Source organism: Trichomycterus rosablanca, chromosome 12 (assembly GCF_030014385.1).
Source record: "Trichomycterus rosablanca isolate fTriRos1 chromosome 12, fTriRos1.hap1, whole genome shotgun sequence".
NCBI lineage: Eukaryota > Metazoa > Chordata > Actinopteri > Siluriformes > Trichomycteridae > Trichomycterus > Trichomycterus rosablanca.
In genome coordinates, this window is record NC_085999.1 from 4,772,028 (window position 1) to 4,788,549 (window position 16,522).

At 39.4% G+C, this 16,522-nt stretch overlaps 1 protein-coding gene across 2 annotated transcripts in view; it reads left to right on the top strand.

Moving 5' to 3' along the window:
* Positions 1 to 16,522, top strand: part of raph1a (Ras association (RalGDS/AF-6) and pleckstrin homology domains 1a) — a 98,945-nt gene that overhangs the window by 75,544 nt on the left and 6,879 nt on the right. For both annotated transcript variants that reach the window (XM_063005630.1, XM_063005631.1), the window contains 9 exons: positions 192 to 269; positions 5,118 to 5,277; positions 9,923 to 10,044; positions 10,806 to 10,871; positions 10,982 to 11,125; positions 13,708 to 13,818; positions 14,425 to 14,523; positions 14,599 to 14,719; positions 15,832 to 15,962. In XM_063005630.1, coding sequence (XP_062861700.1) covers positions 192 to 269; positions 5,118 to 5,277; positions 9,923 to 10,044; positions 10,806 to 10,871; positions 10,982 to 11,125; positions 13,708 to 13,818; positions 14,425 to 14,523; positions 14,599 to 14,719; positions 15,832 to 15,962 — 1,032 coding nt within the window. The remainder of the gene's footprint in view (positions 1 to 191; positions 270 to 5,117; positions 5,278 to 9,922; positions 10,045 to 10,805; positions 10,872 to 10,981; positions 11,126 to 13,707; positions 13,819 to 14,424; positions 14,524 to 14,598; positions 14,720 to 15,831; positions 15,963 to 16,522) is intronic.

Here is a 16,522-nt window from a genome sequence, read left to right on the forward strand (position 1 = left end):
TAACCTTTCTTATGCTGGATCTGAGGCGTCTGAGGCACCGGCTGCCTGGCTGAACCTCTAGTTAACATGGGTTCTTGCTGGAAAAGCCAGGTACCGTTGGAATGTAGGGATGGTGTAAACCAGGCAGGAGTATTAATGTATTGTCATTAAAATGTATTAAATGTGTAATATACATGTATGTCTGTGTGTAGGAGGAACAAGCAGCCAAGGTGAAAGCAGAGAAGATCCGAGTCGCCCTGGAGAAGATTAAGGAGGCACAGGTTAAAAAGGTGAGAGTTCCTCATCATCTAAAATCAGCACACCCAGCATGAGCTGATGTAAAAGCAATTACTGACTAATTAAACAAATGGAACCCACCACCTTTTTACACATACTTATGGCTGGATCGTTACTAGTGAAATATTTAATAGTATTTTTACATGAAGTAGTAATTGAATAGTATTTTATAAAGATATGGTGGCGCAGTCGGTAGCTCTGTCTCCACCAGGGGCTTTTCTGTGTTGGGTTTGCATGTTCTCCTTGTGTGTTGGGCTTCCATAAATGACACTGTTGACAGTCAGGAGTGCTTGATGTTGTCATGTGCTAGGAGGCTACCGAGCAAGAAAGAAGCCTCTGCTCTAAAATCGTGTGTCATGATTACAGCAGCTTCTAAGTAAGTACTTCTAAGGGCAGTTGTAGCCTAGTGGTTAGGGTACTGGACTAGTAATCGAAAGGTCGCTGGTTCAAGCCCCACCACTGCCATGTTGCCACTGTTGGGCCCTTGAGCAAGGCCCTTAACCCTCAATTGCTTAGACAACATACTGTCACAGTACTGTAAGTCGCAATTGTAAAAGTCGAAAATGTAAATGTACTTAGTACTGATGTAAAGCTTGCTTGGACAGTGCAACCTGTGTTCCAGCAGCCGTTTTTTTGGATTACATTTGATAATTTAAACGATTCTCATCCTAGCAAACTAGAGGAACAGTTTGAGTTAAGAATTATTTTTAAGATCAGTAGTAATAGAAACTGGTACTCATTACAGGATGATGTGATTTGGCTGTTACAATCCCGAGATTAATAGTTTCGACACGGTGGCTCAGTGAGTAGCACTGTCACCTCACAGCAAGAAGGGCCTGGGTTCGATCCCCAGGTGGGGTGGTCCTTTCTGTGTGGAGTTTGCATGTTCTCCCCGTGTCTGCGTGGGTTTCCTCTGGGAGCTCCGGTTTCCTCCAACAGTCCAAAAACATGCAGTCAGGTTAATTGGAGATACTGAGTTGCCCTATAGGTGAATGTGTATGTGTGTGTGTGTGTGTCTGCCCTGTGATGGACTGGTGCCCTGTCCAGGGTGTTACTGTGTGCCTTGCACCCATTAAAAAACTGAGATAGGCTCCAGCACTCCCCGTGACCCTATTTGAATAAGCGGTTAAGAAAGTGAGAACGTTTCATTGATTATTGCCTCAGTATCAGTACACTTCATCAAAACCTCTGTATTGTAATACTTCTGTATGAGGATGAAGCTGATGTAATTCCTGTTACACTGTAAATAATTAGTTAATCTATATTTTAAAGGTAAGAAATGATGTGTGTTTGTGTAAAGTTGTAATGTAGTGGTGTCTGTGCTAAATAGGTTTGGAATAGCAAGTCTGAGTGTGTTGACAGAATTAGGTCAGTATTAATATGCAGCGTGTAAAAGGAAGAGAGGGGGGCGAGCTGGTTCACATGTATGGTTCACGGCATTTAAATAATGCTGTTAATTTAGGTTCTGATGGTAATTTTAGGAGATTTAATTAGATTTTGAAGGATTTTAAGTAAAGTGGATTCTAAAACACTGGTCTGACTGGGTTCTCTGTCAAATTTACCAGCTGAAATGACACAAAATCAGAAATCAGTGTAACAGTTAAAACCAGGTCAGATTCCTTTATATTGGCAAAATGACTTAAAGCACCAATAAGGTTTCTTTGGATTAGATTACATTAGCTACATGAAGACAAAAGACTGGTCTGTAGGTACTGCCAATACTGGATAGCTGTTATTTACACCGATCAGCCATAACATTAAAACCACCTCCTTGTGTCTACACTCACTGTCTATTTTATCAGCTCCACTTACCATATAGAAAAACTTTGTAGTTCTACAATTACTGTAGTTCATCTGTTTCTCTGCATGCTTTGTTAGCCCCCTTTCATGCTGTTCTTCAATGGTCAGGACCCCCACAAGACCACCACAGAGCAGGTATTATTTAGGTGGTGGATCATTCTCAGCACTGCAGTGACACTGACATGGTGGTGGTGTGTTAGTGGATCAGACACAGCAGTGCTGCTGGAGTTTTTAAATACCATGTCCACTCACTGTCCACTCTGTTAGACATTCCTACCTGGTTGCTCCACCTTGTAGATAGAAAGTCAGAGATGATCGCTCATCTATTGCTACTGTTTGAGTTGGTCATCTTCTAGACCTTCATCAGTGGTCACAGGACGCTGCCCATGGGGCGCTGTTGGCTGGATATTTGTGGTTGGTGTACTGTTCTCAGTCCAGCAGTGACAGTGAGGTGTTTAAAAACTCCAGCAGCACTGCTGTGTCTTATTCACTCATACCAGCACAACACACACTAACACACCACAACAATGTCAGTGTCACTGCAGTGCTGAGAATGATCCACCACCCAAATAATACCTGCTCTGTGGTGGTCCTGTGGGGGTCCTGACCATTGAAGAACAGGGTGAAAGCAGGTTAAAAAAGTATGTAGAGAAACAGATGGACTACAGTCAGTAATTGTAGAACTACAAAGTGCTTCTATATGGTAAGTGGAGCTGATAAAATGGACAATGAGTGTAGAAACAAGAAGGTGGTTCTAATGTTATGGCTGATCAGTATATATAGTTAGTTACTTGTTTTCAGTGGCTTATTTTATAGTACTATAGCCCCACTTTCCCTGATTGCAAATTCTTTACTGCTCACACCACTCCCACCCTGACCACAAGCCTTGCTCTACATAAATCATCCACCATCCAGGTACCTCAACCAGCCAGGGGAAGTCCCATCAACCTCTCTCCCTCAGTTATGCGTGATAGGACACCCAACCAGGTCGATCGCACATCTGAGATTCAAGCTCAAGATCTCTGTGCTGTATACTTTAGGGCTTTTGATCCAGAATGATCTCTTTTCCAATATATTTTCCAAAATATTTACTTTTCTGAAATCAGCATTTATGGTCATTTTTAAATAAGGCTATTATTTGTACAGTCACAAACAAGTCGTGGTACAGAGAGAAGCAGTTTTTATGTTTAGTAAATGACACTGATATTAAAGCTTCGATATTGAAGATACTGATCATAATAACCAAGTCAAACCTTGTGTCACTACTTGTGTTTTAGGATTATGCAGTTCTGGACAAACAAACCTACAAAGCAGATTATAGAATAATTCATATTATGCTCTATTGTGTCGTTGCTGGTGGAAAGCAGTACAGTAGTGTTCAAACTGAGATTCTAATATACTTGAAATTCTAGACTCATTACTAGGGATGTCCCGATCCGATCTCAAAGATCGGAATCGGGGCCGATCAAGGCATCTTTAACTGATCGGAAATCGGCTTTACTAATGCCGATCATAACCCGATCTTTTGTTTTACGTCAGCATGTCCGCTGTGTGGAAATACTTTAAATTGGAAAGTGAAACAAGTCCAACAGTGAAGTGTAATGTCTGCAATGCGAGCATTTCACGAGGCGGTGGGAGCAGAGCTGCGTTCATTACTGTAGAATTTTACTGTTTATATGGTGTGTGAGTCGAGGATCACTCCGGTTTACAAAACAATAACTTTTAATCCGAGTATGAAAACTTCAGGACCATAACATACAGCTTTTACGAGTTTACGTGTTACAAGACTGAACGACATCTCAGTATCAAGCACTCTGATTGGCTTAGTTATGTAACCGAGCGTTGTAGTGATGCACTCGCTTAATAAAGAAATAAATACACGGTATATTCACAAATTGTCGGGAGCAAAACACTTTATTAACTTCTTCTGTTACTGTACTGAATCGCGGACAGCTAGAGTCGAGCACGCTATCCCATGCACTATGGAAGCCCCAAAGGGTCAAAACACACTCACTCCATCAAACCATTGTCACAATACAAGCACTTTAAGAACTGGCTTTCCTTCATAACAAAAGAGTGACCTTATTTTGGTATTCAGGTTTTACTGTAATGCTGTTAAGTAACTTATTTGTTTTTTTATATTCAAGTTAAGCTGCTACACCACTTGTGAGTGGAGATTTTTGTTCATTTTTAGTGTATCACTGCATTAAACAGAATTATGTTCTTTGAATATAAAGTTCAAAGTGAAACTGTAATTATCTCACTTCATTTTTACTATAATGCTGCACTAGGTTTGTTTACTTTTATTTTGTAAAAGAACATTAAGCAATAGCTTGGATGCAGGCAATTTTTTTCCTACAGCACTGCAGAGCTGTTCAGTTGTTAAACATGTACATTGAATTAATTTGAATAACTGTAATGTACTTGAAGTGTGCACCGTGTGAACAGTATTATCTAGTTTTTATCTAGACAATATCTAGAAAATATCGGGAACAAAAAAAAGTGATCGGGACATCCCTACTCACTACTACTGATTTAAATAACAGCACGGGCAGCACGGTGGCTAAGTGAGTAGCACTGTCGCCTCACAGCAAAAAGGTCCTGGGTCTTTTCTGTGTGGAGTTTGCATGTTCTCCCCGTGTCTGTGTGGGTTTCCTCCGGGTGCTCCGGTTTCCCCCCCACAGGCCAAAGATGTGCAAGTGAGGTGAATTGTAGATACAAAATTGTCCTAGACCGTGTTCGATATAACCTTGTGAACTGATGAATCTTGCGTAATGAGTAACCACCGCTTCTTCCATGAATGTAACCAAAGTGTAAAACATGACGTTAAAATCCTAATAATAAACAATAAATAACAGCACAAGGTTCATCCCCTTACATGTGAACACAAGTTACAAATTAAACATGTGTAAGAACATCATAGTTTGAAAAATGTAGTGAAAATGCTGTTCTGTGCAATTATTTAATGAATAAACACAAACAGTGGCAGTCACTCAGTCAGTCGTTCTAAAAGATCAAATCTAATCTTCTGTCTATCGTAGCTGGTGATCCGGGTGCACCTTTCTGATGAGAGCTCCAAAACCATGATGGTTGATGAAAGGCAGACGGTGCGTCAGGTGCTGGACAGCCTGCTGGACAAATCGCACTGTGGCTACAGCCTTGACTGGTCCCTGGTAGAGATGATCAGTGAACTCCAAATGGGTAAGTGCCTTATTTTACGTAACACTAATATAGCTCTCACCTATTTCCTAATCATGTAAATTTTTTTATTCTTTAAAAGTGACATGAGTTTAACCAATGTCTAGGGCAGCGGTGGGCAAACTACGGCCTGCAGGCCACATACGTTAGACTGTTTAATCTGGCCAGCTGAGTATTTACTAAATTGTCCTAAAGTCGCATTAATTTCACCTTTTTCCTGCAATACCCTGCGTTTTAATTGATTCCACTAGATGGCGCACGAAAAACACTACCGATCTTTGCTAAAGCCGAGTCTATCTGGTCTACACTATTCATTCGTCACATTTGCCATCGCACTGAGCTTTACTACCCCTCTGGATTCACCTATCACCCCAGCATGATCAAACCACTTGGCTGGTTTAACACGTCTCACATAAACCAATAAATTATGTCGAAAGTGCTGCTTTAAACGCTGATATGGTTTTGTTTAGACGGCGATACACCAAGTAGAAACAATGATAAAATTAATAACACATACAGTGTATCACAAAAGTGAGTACACCCCTCACATTTCTGCAGATATTTAAGTATATCTTTTCATGGGACAACACTGACAAAATGACACTTTGACACAATGAAAAGTAGTCTGTGTGCAGCTTATATAACAGTGTAAATTTATTCTTCCCTCAAAATAACTCAATATACAGCCATTAATGTCTAAACCACCGGCAACAAAAGTGAGTACACCCCTAAGAGACTACACCCCTAAATGTCCAAATTGAGCACTGCTTTTCATTTTCCCTCCAAAATGTCATGTGATTTGTTAGTGTTACTAGGTCTCAGGTGTGCATAGGGAGCAGGTGTGTTCAATTTAGTAGTACAGCTCTCACACTCTCTCATACTGGTCACTGAAAGTTCCAACATGGCACCTCATGGCAAAGAACTCTCTGAGGATCTTAAAAGACGAATTGTTGCGCTACATGAAGATGGCCAACACCCTGAAACTGAGCTGCAGCACAGTGGCCAAGATCATCCAGCATTTTAAAAGAGCAGGGTCCACTCAGAACAGACCTCGCGTCGGTCGTCCAAAGAAGCTGAGTGCACGTGCTCAGCGTCACATCCAACTGCTGTCTTTGAAAGATAGGCGCAGGAGTGCTGTCAGCATTGCTGCAGAGATTGAAAAGGTGGGGGGTCAGCCTGTCAGTGCTCAGACCATACGCTGCACACTACATCAAATTGGTCTGCATGGCTGTCACCCCAGAAGGAAGCCTCTTCTGAAGTCTCTACACAAGAAAGCCCGCAAACAGTTTGCTGAAGACATGTCAACAAAGGACATGGATTACTGGAACCATGTCCTATGGTCTGATGAGACCAAGATTAATTTGTTTGGTTCAGATGGTCTCAAGCATGTGTGGCGGCAATCAGGTGAGGAGTACAAAGATAAGTGTGTCATGCCTACAGTCAAGCATGGTGGTGGGAATGCCATGGTCTGGGGCTGCATGAGTGCAGCAGGTGTTGGGGAGTTACATTTCATTGAGGGACACATGAACTCCAATATGTACCGTGAAATACTGAAGCAGAGCATGATCCCCTCCCTCCGGAAACTGGGTCGCAGGGCAGTGTTCCAGCATGATAATGACCCCAAACACACCTCTAAGACGACCACTGCTTTATTGAAGAGGCTGAGGGTAAAGGTGATGGACTGGCCAAGCATGTCTCCAGACCTAAACCCAATAGAACATCTTTGGGGCATCATCAAGCGGAAGGTGGAGGAGCGCAAAGTCTCGAATATCCGCCAGCTCCGTGATGTCGTCATGGAGGAGTGGAAAAGCATTCCAGTGGCAACCTGTGAAGCTCTGGTAAACTCCATGCCCAGGAGAGTTAAGGCAGTTCTGGGAAATAATGGTGGCCACACAAAATATTGACACTTCAGGAACTTTCACTAAGGGGTGTACTCACTTTTGTTGCCGGTGGTTTAGACATTAATGGCTGTATATTGAGTTATTTTGAGGGAAGAATAAATTTACACTGTTATATAAGCTGCACACAGACTACTTTTCATTGTGTCAAAGTGTCATTTTGTCAGTGTTGTCCCATGAAAAGATATACTTAAATATCTGCAGAAATGTGAGGGGTGTACTCACTTTTGTGATACACTGTACATTAAAAAAATCACATTCACGCATGTGTAAACATGCACATAATAGGGTGTCTGGCATTTCATTTATATTCAAAAATTCATCCTTTAATCACGAAAATAAAGATTTAAATGTCACCAAAATTTTATACACTGGCAAAAAAGGGTGACCAACAACACTGTTCCAACTGAAACTGAATAAGGTAGGTGGGCAATCTTTATTTCTTAGATTTCACATGACTTTCACATGTAATTTATATTAGTTCCAAACCCCCACCCCGGCACTCACCCAGCCCGTCTGTCAAATTTTAAAACCCAGTGTGGCCCTTGAGCCGAAAAGTTTGCCCACCCCTGGTCTAGTGTAACCCACATTAGAATCAGAAAATTTATCTGCTCTTTTTGATAGTCTAACCAGCACTGTTGTCTGGCTGGTGGGCACAATGGCATTACTCTCTCCTATTGATTAGTTTATAAACTATGACTATGAACTAATGTACAATGTTATGCATAGCAGCAGAATTTAAACATACAGTAATAATAATAAAGTATCATATGATTATGTATTATTATTAAAAGTAAACAGAGGTGATAGCTGGCTTCATGTGTCTTATAGAAAAATGTGCCAGACCTCAACCCTGTAGACAATTAGCCAGTAGGTGGGAGTTGGCTGACCCCATTCGGGGGAGTAAATGAGGTTAAATATGTATCAGTCCAGTCTGACCCATTAGATATCTCATAGATTAGCTGTGAGACTGAGTGCATAACTAAAATACCAACATGATTGGTCAGTGTAATCACGGTCTGTAGGAGGGGCAGCACATGAACTGAGCGCCTAATTTATGTCTGTTTCATGAGAGAGTCCAGGATCAGCAGGAAGAAGGAAGGATGATTTGAGGTCAGCGCCACTGCAATGTGCATTGTTTAATACTAAGTGTAATACTGAACGTAGTTAAAACATTTAGGATTTACTGAATCATAAGATACTGAATTTACTGTCATGTTAATCCTCCCACAGATCTTGGTACCACGTTTTTTACCACTCTCACTACTGACATTGTGGAGTGGTTAAAATTGTCTATGATCTATTACACGTCAGTCTTTACCCTATAATGCAGTGGAGATTGCTTAGATAATTGTCTAAGGATATAAATGACAAGGTAAATATTTCAAATCCTGATTCTGGGCTAAGCTACAACATGATATACCTGTTGTGAGGAAGACAAGTAGAGGTGAAGTTAGAGGTAAGACAGAGATGGGATTTGGGTAAGGCACACCACTGGCTATAACAGTTGGTCTAGAGGATTGTCCTTCACTTTTGGATGGAATGTGTCACTTGTGTTGCTTGTCCCCTTTATATGAGCACATAGAAGTCAGCAGTTATAGTCAATAATTGATAAAGATATCTAAATTTATATTCATTTAATTTGAATCAGGCATATTTAGAGGAAATCGGTAAATTCATGACAGAACTTAAATTTACTACACTGTCAGTGTGTCTCTAACATGTGTCTCTTACATATCTGTATACTTTTTATTGTATCTTCACTAATCTTTTATTTTAATTATAATTGGTTTAGTTTTATTTTATTAAAATGTATTTAGTTTGGCAAAAAATGACTTATCAAAATAGAAGAGAATTCCTCAAGGACTTTTTATCTACATAATGTATTAACTGCAATCATTTATTTGGTCAGCAGCTTCACAACTGTCTCTCATTTGGTAGATTATTTACTCATTGACTTTACTGTGGATTAACACAAATATGATTGCTTCTGAGTATGTATTTTGCTTGTTAAGTGAAGTTTTTGTTGTGTTTATTAGGGTGGATTGTGTAATCTAAAGACAGTGTATGTATACGGTTAAGAAGTGATTTTTAGTGAGTTGGATGTTTAGTCCTGCAGCCTGAGTAAACGCGTGCACTTACTATAATTCAGATAAACGTCACTGTCACTACAAGTTTGTCTTTCTTGTACACAAGAGATCATGAAGTCATAGCAGCTCTAGAGCAATTAGGTACTGAACAAAACTTCATTCCAGTGTGTCTAACGAAAGCCTGAAGGCATTTGACCCATCATAAGGACACACGTTTAATTTATCTCAATTCCACAGATATCCGTGGCCAGACGTTTGAGTAGACATAAATATTTCTGCTTTCTGTGTCAAGGGAATGAATTCCCTCTTCCTTGTCAGTCAGATAAACACGAGCCAGATATACACACTGATGTAGAGATAGTTGAATTTTCTTACTCTGTAACAGCCATGTCTCTTTTAAACCTTTTTAGTACCCGGCCTCTGGTTTAATGGACATCTTATAACCTCTTAATGCTTAAATAATTAAGTTCATTTCATGTTTTGCATTTCTACAAGTGTTTTACTGCCCTATAATGCTTCATGAGCAGCAGTTTAAAAATAGGTGGTGGCTTATTATATGCTTCTTAGAGGAAGCATGCATTTGACCCTTAGTCTTCAAAATTACAGATCCAAACAGGACTATACATTTAAATGAAGCTTTTCATGTTTGCATGTTTTTAGAGCGAATCTTTGAGGACCATGAGAACCTAGTTGAGAACCTGCTGAACTGGACTAGAGACAGTACCAACAGACTCATGTTCATCGAGAGGATTGAGAAGTACGCTGTCTTCAAGAACCCACAGGTGAGATCCATGTTTGATTACAGTCATTTAGGTGGGATTTTCTTTTTTGGTAAATTCTGTGTTTGAATTGGAGTCACACTGGGATTAATATGACCAAAGAAAAGTGTAGTAAAATAATTATACTCTTTAACATGTCTTAACTTTAGATTAGATTTAGCTCAATCATTGTTTTATATATAAAACAGGTTTTGTATTTGTTTAATAAATAAGGATAAAACAGTGGGGTGTGATTTTTGTTTGATTATTAAAGAACAAGACACATTTTTACTATTACTTTATAGTTTATACATTTAATGTTGAAAAGTTAGCTCCCAGTGTCACATCCACATCACCTTTTCTATACATTACTATTTTTAATAGTTTGGGAACTGAGGATACCAACTTGAAGTTTTGCAAGCTGCTTAACTGTCCATGGTCACTGCTGTGTAATTCTTTTCATGATTTGCTTTACGTCTTCAGTAAAATACAGATCTAGTTTGCAGGCAGGCCAGTCAAGCACGTGCACTCGCTTTGAGTAAAACATATTTCTCTCTAAAATCCCAGTATATGCCTCGGGTTTGAACCGTATGGTGGGGTTCAAACCGGCAACCCTCTAATTACTAGTCAATTGGCTCATGATGCCTCCCTTTACTATGACAGATGTTGGCTTTTGTACCTTTCACTGATGACAGTCTGGATGGATCTTTTCTAACTGGGTGTTTGGTTGTTGTGCAAAGGAAACATTGCTTTGATGATAATCTTTTTTGCTCACTTTTTTTTAGAACTATTTGTTGGGGCGGAAGGAGACATGTGAAATGAGTGACAGGAATAAAGACGCTTTGTTAGAGGTAAAAGAAAACTTGTAATTCCTTACACACTCCTGTGGACATGTTGAATTTATGGGATGGTAAATGTTTGAAATCTGGTCTGCATCATGACATTTTCTGTTCATTTGCAGGAGTGTTTTTGTGGAAGCTCGATCAGTGTACCTGAGATGGAAGGTGTCCTCTGGCTCAAAGAGGACGGTAAGAAGTCGTGGAAGAAGCGATATTTCCTTTTACGAGCCTCCGGAATATACTATGTGCCGAAGGGAAAAGCCAAGGTTAGTTCTTACTCAGCATTTCCTGTTCTTGTTCATTATATATAACTTATTAAATACTATATCTTCTTTGTCCCGTCCACACACCCATACATACAGCACACACTCGTGCACAAAGACTTCACTTACTGACGGATATATTAATGGTGTCAATTATTCCTATGCAGCCAATTATTGATTCCAGTCAAACTAGGGGCAAAGGGAGTGATATTTTCTGTTTTCAGAGTGCTTTTTGCAGTTGAGGGGGGTATATTGCTGCTCACGCCTTCTCCGACCCGTGTGCAACCCTTAATGGAACCCTTTTCCACCCATGCATTCTGCACAGGCGCCTCTATCCGCCAATCAGGGTCCTTACACAGCGTTTGAAGGCCCCGCCCACATATTCCGGACATCCCTCCCTGCAGGCACCGCCAATTATGCCCGCTAGATGGCGCCCAGCCGACCGGTGGCAACACCGAGTTTCAAACCGAGGAGTTCAGAATCTCAGCGCTGGTGTGCTAGCGGAATAACTTGAAACAGTAAATGTCTAGTAATGATTCTTCTAGCAATAAAGCTTTAATGTTTAATGTGTGGGGCAAAAGCTTAGTAATATATGTTTGATGTCCAAATTCAAATGGTTATTAAATTTTTTAAAATCAAGGAGTCAATTGATAAAGATGCTTATTTGTCAATCCCCTTATTGCTGACATAATTTAGGCAAACATATTTACAGTAAATATATTATGTACAAAGGATTATATTATTGTGTCCAATTCCATTATGTATTATTATGCAACACACATGATTGGTTAAAAAGTAACATAAATGCTCCAAATAATCAAATAAGATTTTATTTTACTTTGAAACAGATACTACCAAATATCTACAAAAGCCAGTGTGATGTGAAAATTGACAATATTCTTCCAAAGCTTCTCCACATTACTACTTTTAAATGATAAACTATTTTTGCCCAATAATTAGTCAATCCTGCCTAGTTAAATCCTTCTAGTTACTTTACATTACATTTACATTTTCGGCATTTAGCAGACGCTTTTATCCAAAGCGACTTACAGTACTATGACAGTATACAGTCTAAGCAAGTGAGGGTTAAGGACCTTGCTCAAGGGCCCAACAGTAGAAACCTGTAGTGGTGGGACTTGAACCAGCGACCTTTTTAATTACTAGTTCAGCACCTTAACCACTAGGCTACAACTGCTTTTCTTGAAGTTTACACAGTTGATAGTTGATACAGTTAAGAAACACATAAAAACCACATTAATTTCCCTCGGGATAAATATCTAAAAAAGTATCTGTCTGTCTGTCTGTCTGTCCGTCTGTCGGTCTGTCTACCAATCATTATTGGAACACAAACTTCTCTGTCCAGGCCCTCAAGTCTTGCAGCGGTATATTACGCTAGCCTTCTACCGCTGGGGTCCAGGGTTTGGATCCCCAGGGGTACTATCAGCCGGCCAGGCATCTAAATACAAACATGATCGGTTGTCCTGTCCGAATGTGTTACTATCTGATTTCTAGTTACTTTAGGGGCACTTTTACTTTTTTCAGATGCCAAGTCTCTGACACAGCTTCTTTCTTTCCTGGTCCCATAAACTAAACACGTTTTCTATAACCAAAACTGTGGGAATACAGCGTTTAATCACCTTTACCTTTATAACGATTGTAACAGCAGGGAGGGTGCAGTGGCTCCCCTAGTGGACGAAAAAGGTCAAAGGAATATAAATAATTTCATTTGTAATAGTGTTATTGAGATTGGAGCAGAGACATGATGAAATGGCTTTGCTTTAAACTGAACGACAGATGCCCATGTGCCCTGCAAAAGCATGGGCTGCTATACACTCATTTAATTTACTGTGTTAATTCTGCTCTAATAAACTATCTGATTGCCCCAGTTCTGGTTCAGAGCTTTAGCCATGTGCATTAGGGTCCTGTAATCTAAACCAATGTTTTTTTATCTTTACTTAGGATCAGTGGTTTCCCTTTATTATTATGTTGTGACTCAAAAGCACTTCCTAACCTTTTTCATTTAAAGGTGCAAATGATGAGTGCAGTAACAGCACCAAACATAAAAAGAAATACAGTGGTAAATGCAGCCTGTCGTATATAAAGTTACTTATAACAAACAGAATCATCAGTGTACAAAAATATTTTAATGTTTATTTAGGGACAAATGGAGGTGCTCTTAGATCTCAGTGCTGGTCTGAAGAAAATATATAATATTATGAGGGTTGTGTTAGCGAGGGCATCCGGCATAAAAACTGTGCCAAGTCTGTTATGTGGACCAGCTCCACTGTGGTGACTCCTAAATACTGGAAAGCAACCAAAACAAAAAAAACATAAGAAAATTAAAGTATTTGTGTCATTCTTTGTGGTACCATTAATGCTGCTTGGCTGGGTGTAAGTGTGTTTTCCAGATGTTTTTCACAGTAAAACAGTGGTCTGTGAACCATTCTGTGCTGATCTGGCAGTTTAGAATCACTGATGTATGCTGTACAAAAATGTGTGTAAATAAAAATCATACAGAGTTACTTGTGTCATATTTTGCATTTTGTGCTTTATTTACTGTACTATTCTCTTCTTATGTGGTGCAGACGTCTAGAGACCTGGTGTGCTTTCTCCAGCTGGATCATGTGAACGTGTATTTAGGACGAAATTACCGCAGCAAGTACAAAGCTCCCACTGACTACTGCATGGTCCTCAAGGTACAAAAAACTGTTACTGCACAGATGTGTCTTTATTTCTTCTTTCACTTAATGGTTGTTTGGTGCAGAGATGATATTCACATCCTGTATTTGAATCCACACAGGCTTATCAAACACAACTGAAATACCCTGCTGTTACTCTATAATGTAGTGCAGTTTTACTCGGCTTGTTGCTTAAAATCCACATGCAGCTGTATGCTGCCCTGTACAGGCTGTGTGGCCTGTATGGTTTTGGTTTTCTTTCCCCAAAAATAAATTAAATAATGTGGGTGACACGGTGGCTCGGTGGGTAGCACTGTCGCCTCACTGAGAGAATTCCTGGGTTTGATTCCCAAATAGATTACACCTTCATGTAAACATAGTTTTTAGTCAATTTGGTTTTTACTGCCATCTAGAGGAATTCTGAAAAAAATAAATTTGAAACAGCTTTAGTAAGTAGACTCTTAAAAGTCCTCTATTTTTAGTCCTTTTTTTGCAGGACTTCATCTTGTTCATTAGTATTTCATCTGCTCCCAATAAATCTGATTTATTCCAGCAGCAATGCAAAATTAAAATACATATATTAGCATTACTAAATGTTCCATGTATTGTGATTTTCTTTTGCAGCACCCTCAGATTCAAAAGAAATCTCAGTATATCAAGTACCTGTGTTGTGAAGATGTCCGAACTCTTCAGCTGTGGGTCAATGGAATTCGTATTGCCAAGGTACCTGCTCGTTTGTGGATGAGAGTTTAGACTGTAGACATTTCAAGCTTTTTTAACAGGATCTTTTTTGTACAGTATGGGAAGCAGCTGTACCTGAACTATCAGGAGGCCATGAAGCGCACAGAGGCAGCTCACGACTGGTCATCTCTGTCTAGTTCCAGCATCAAGTCTGGCTCCAGCTCGTCCAGTCTGCCAGGTGAGAGAAAGTTCACAGCTTGTATGTTTGTAGGAGCAGTTTTTGATTCTGATTTTCTGGTCTGCATGAAAGCAGGGGTCTGGGGTTTTAGTTCAGGTTCTGACTGTGCTGTGTGTAAATGTAAACTGCTCCCTAAAACAAGAAGAAATAATGTGATTGGCTTAATGTGTCATTTTACTTTATTTTGCAACTTTTACTGTCTTTTACTGTCAACGAACATAATGCTGTGATCAGTGGATAAATCACAGATGTTATAGTAATTATATTGATTCTCTGAGAAAACAGGATGATCTCTAATTCATATGGACCAGGGATGGAATTAAACACAAGTTTTTGTGATTTTGCACGTGTGCTGCTTAGACCAATAATAGATCAGTGGTGAGCAGAGCAAAGATGCACTAGTTAAATTTGCAATTCATCACTTAAATGAACAATAATAGGAATCATAACAAGGTTTAACATTTAATCTGCTATTCTGCAAAGATTTCCTACACAATAAACCTCAAAGTAAAGAGATTTACAATCAAACTGTCTAAATTGGCCTAAAAATGTGAAACAAGCAGAAACATAATGGAGGAAAACCCCCAAATGTCTGTTAGTGCATGCTTTAGATTTACTTTATAATGTATTACAAATTGAAAACCTGTAGATGAAGCTGAACCATACCAAGCATCAAATACAAAAGCAACGTGTGATCTGTAGGAATGCTGTCAAAAACTGTGGACTTTGTGGTCCTAATACTCTCTGTAATTACCCTTCGGGGATCAATAAAGTGTTATTTTATTTTAATGTTCTCACTACTTATGTGTGGTCGTCCCAGACCACCTTCCAATGTGGTTTAATTAGTCAAATTTGCAATTATAATTAGAGCTGACCACTTATGATTGGACTACTTGTGAAATCTTTTAAGCCAGATGTAAACAGGACCATAGACATAGACCATAGGGTGTTAACTAACAATAGGGTGTTAACTTACAAGAACCATTTGGCAAAGACATTCTAGGGAATCAAACAGATAATCTTCTGATAACAGGCCATTCAGGAATCTTTTTCTTTGTTTGTTGTTTCTGTACTCCACTTATTATTTATTCTGGTTCACCTCTCGTTTACAGAATCCCAGTCCAACCATTCGGACAGTGGGGTGTCGGAGACGACGTCCTCTGGTCACGTACGCTCTCAGAGTGTGGTCAGCTCCATCTTTTCTGAGGCCTGGAAAAGAGGAAACCAGGCTGATGATACCAAGGTGCCCTAAAACACATCACCACTAGCACATTTAACCACATATAACCAGATCATCACCATCAATCATACCGCTAGTTTTTAACCATCATCCCATCACCGGCACTGTCAAAACCCTGAACATTAAAATTTTGACATTTTCTATTAACCCTTTAATGGTGTCACCAAAAAAATAATGTTCAAAAGGGTTTTTTGCATTTCTTAGTTTCTTGGGACTAAACCAACAACAAACAATTAATATTTTTACTACAGTACTTTTAATGAGCCTCTACCAAACAGTTGAGATAACAAAAATGATCCAACTTTCATGGATGATTTTTCAGCTGCAGCTTCAAGTTGACATAGAGGTTAGAAAGGCTGTTTTCTTAAAACCATCTACCAATATTGTTTGAGTTTAACACATCAACCAAGGAGTAGATACGGCCCAATCAATATTATTTAAATACAGCTTTTTTAATCCAAGTATTTAGACTCAAAGTAAGCTCAACTAAATGGTTAAGCTGACCATTAAAAGGTTAAAAAACGTGAAGATAGAATATGAAGATGCATTAGTATGCATAAAAA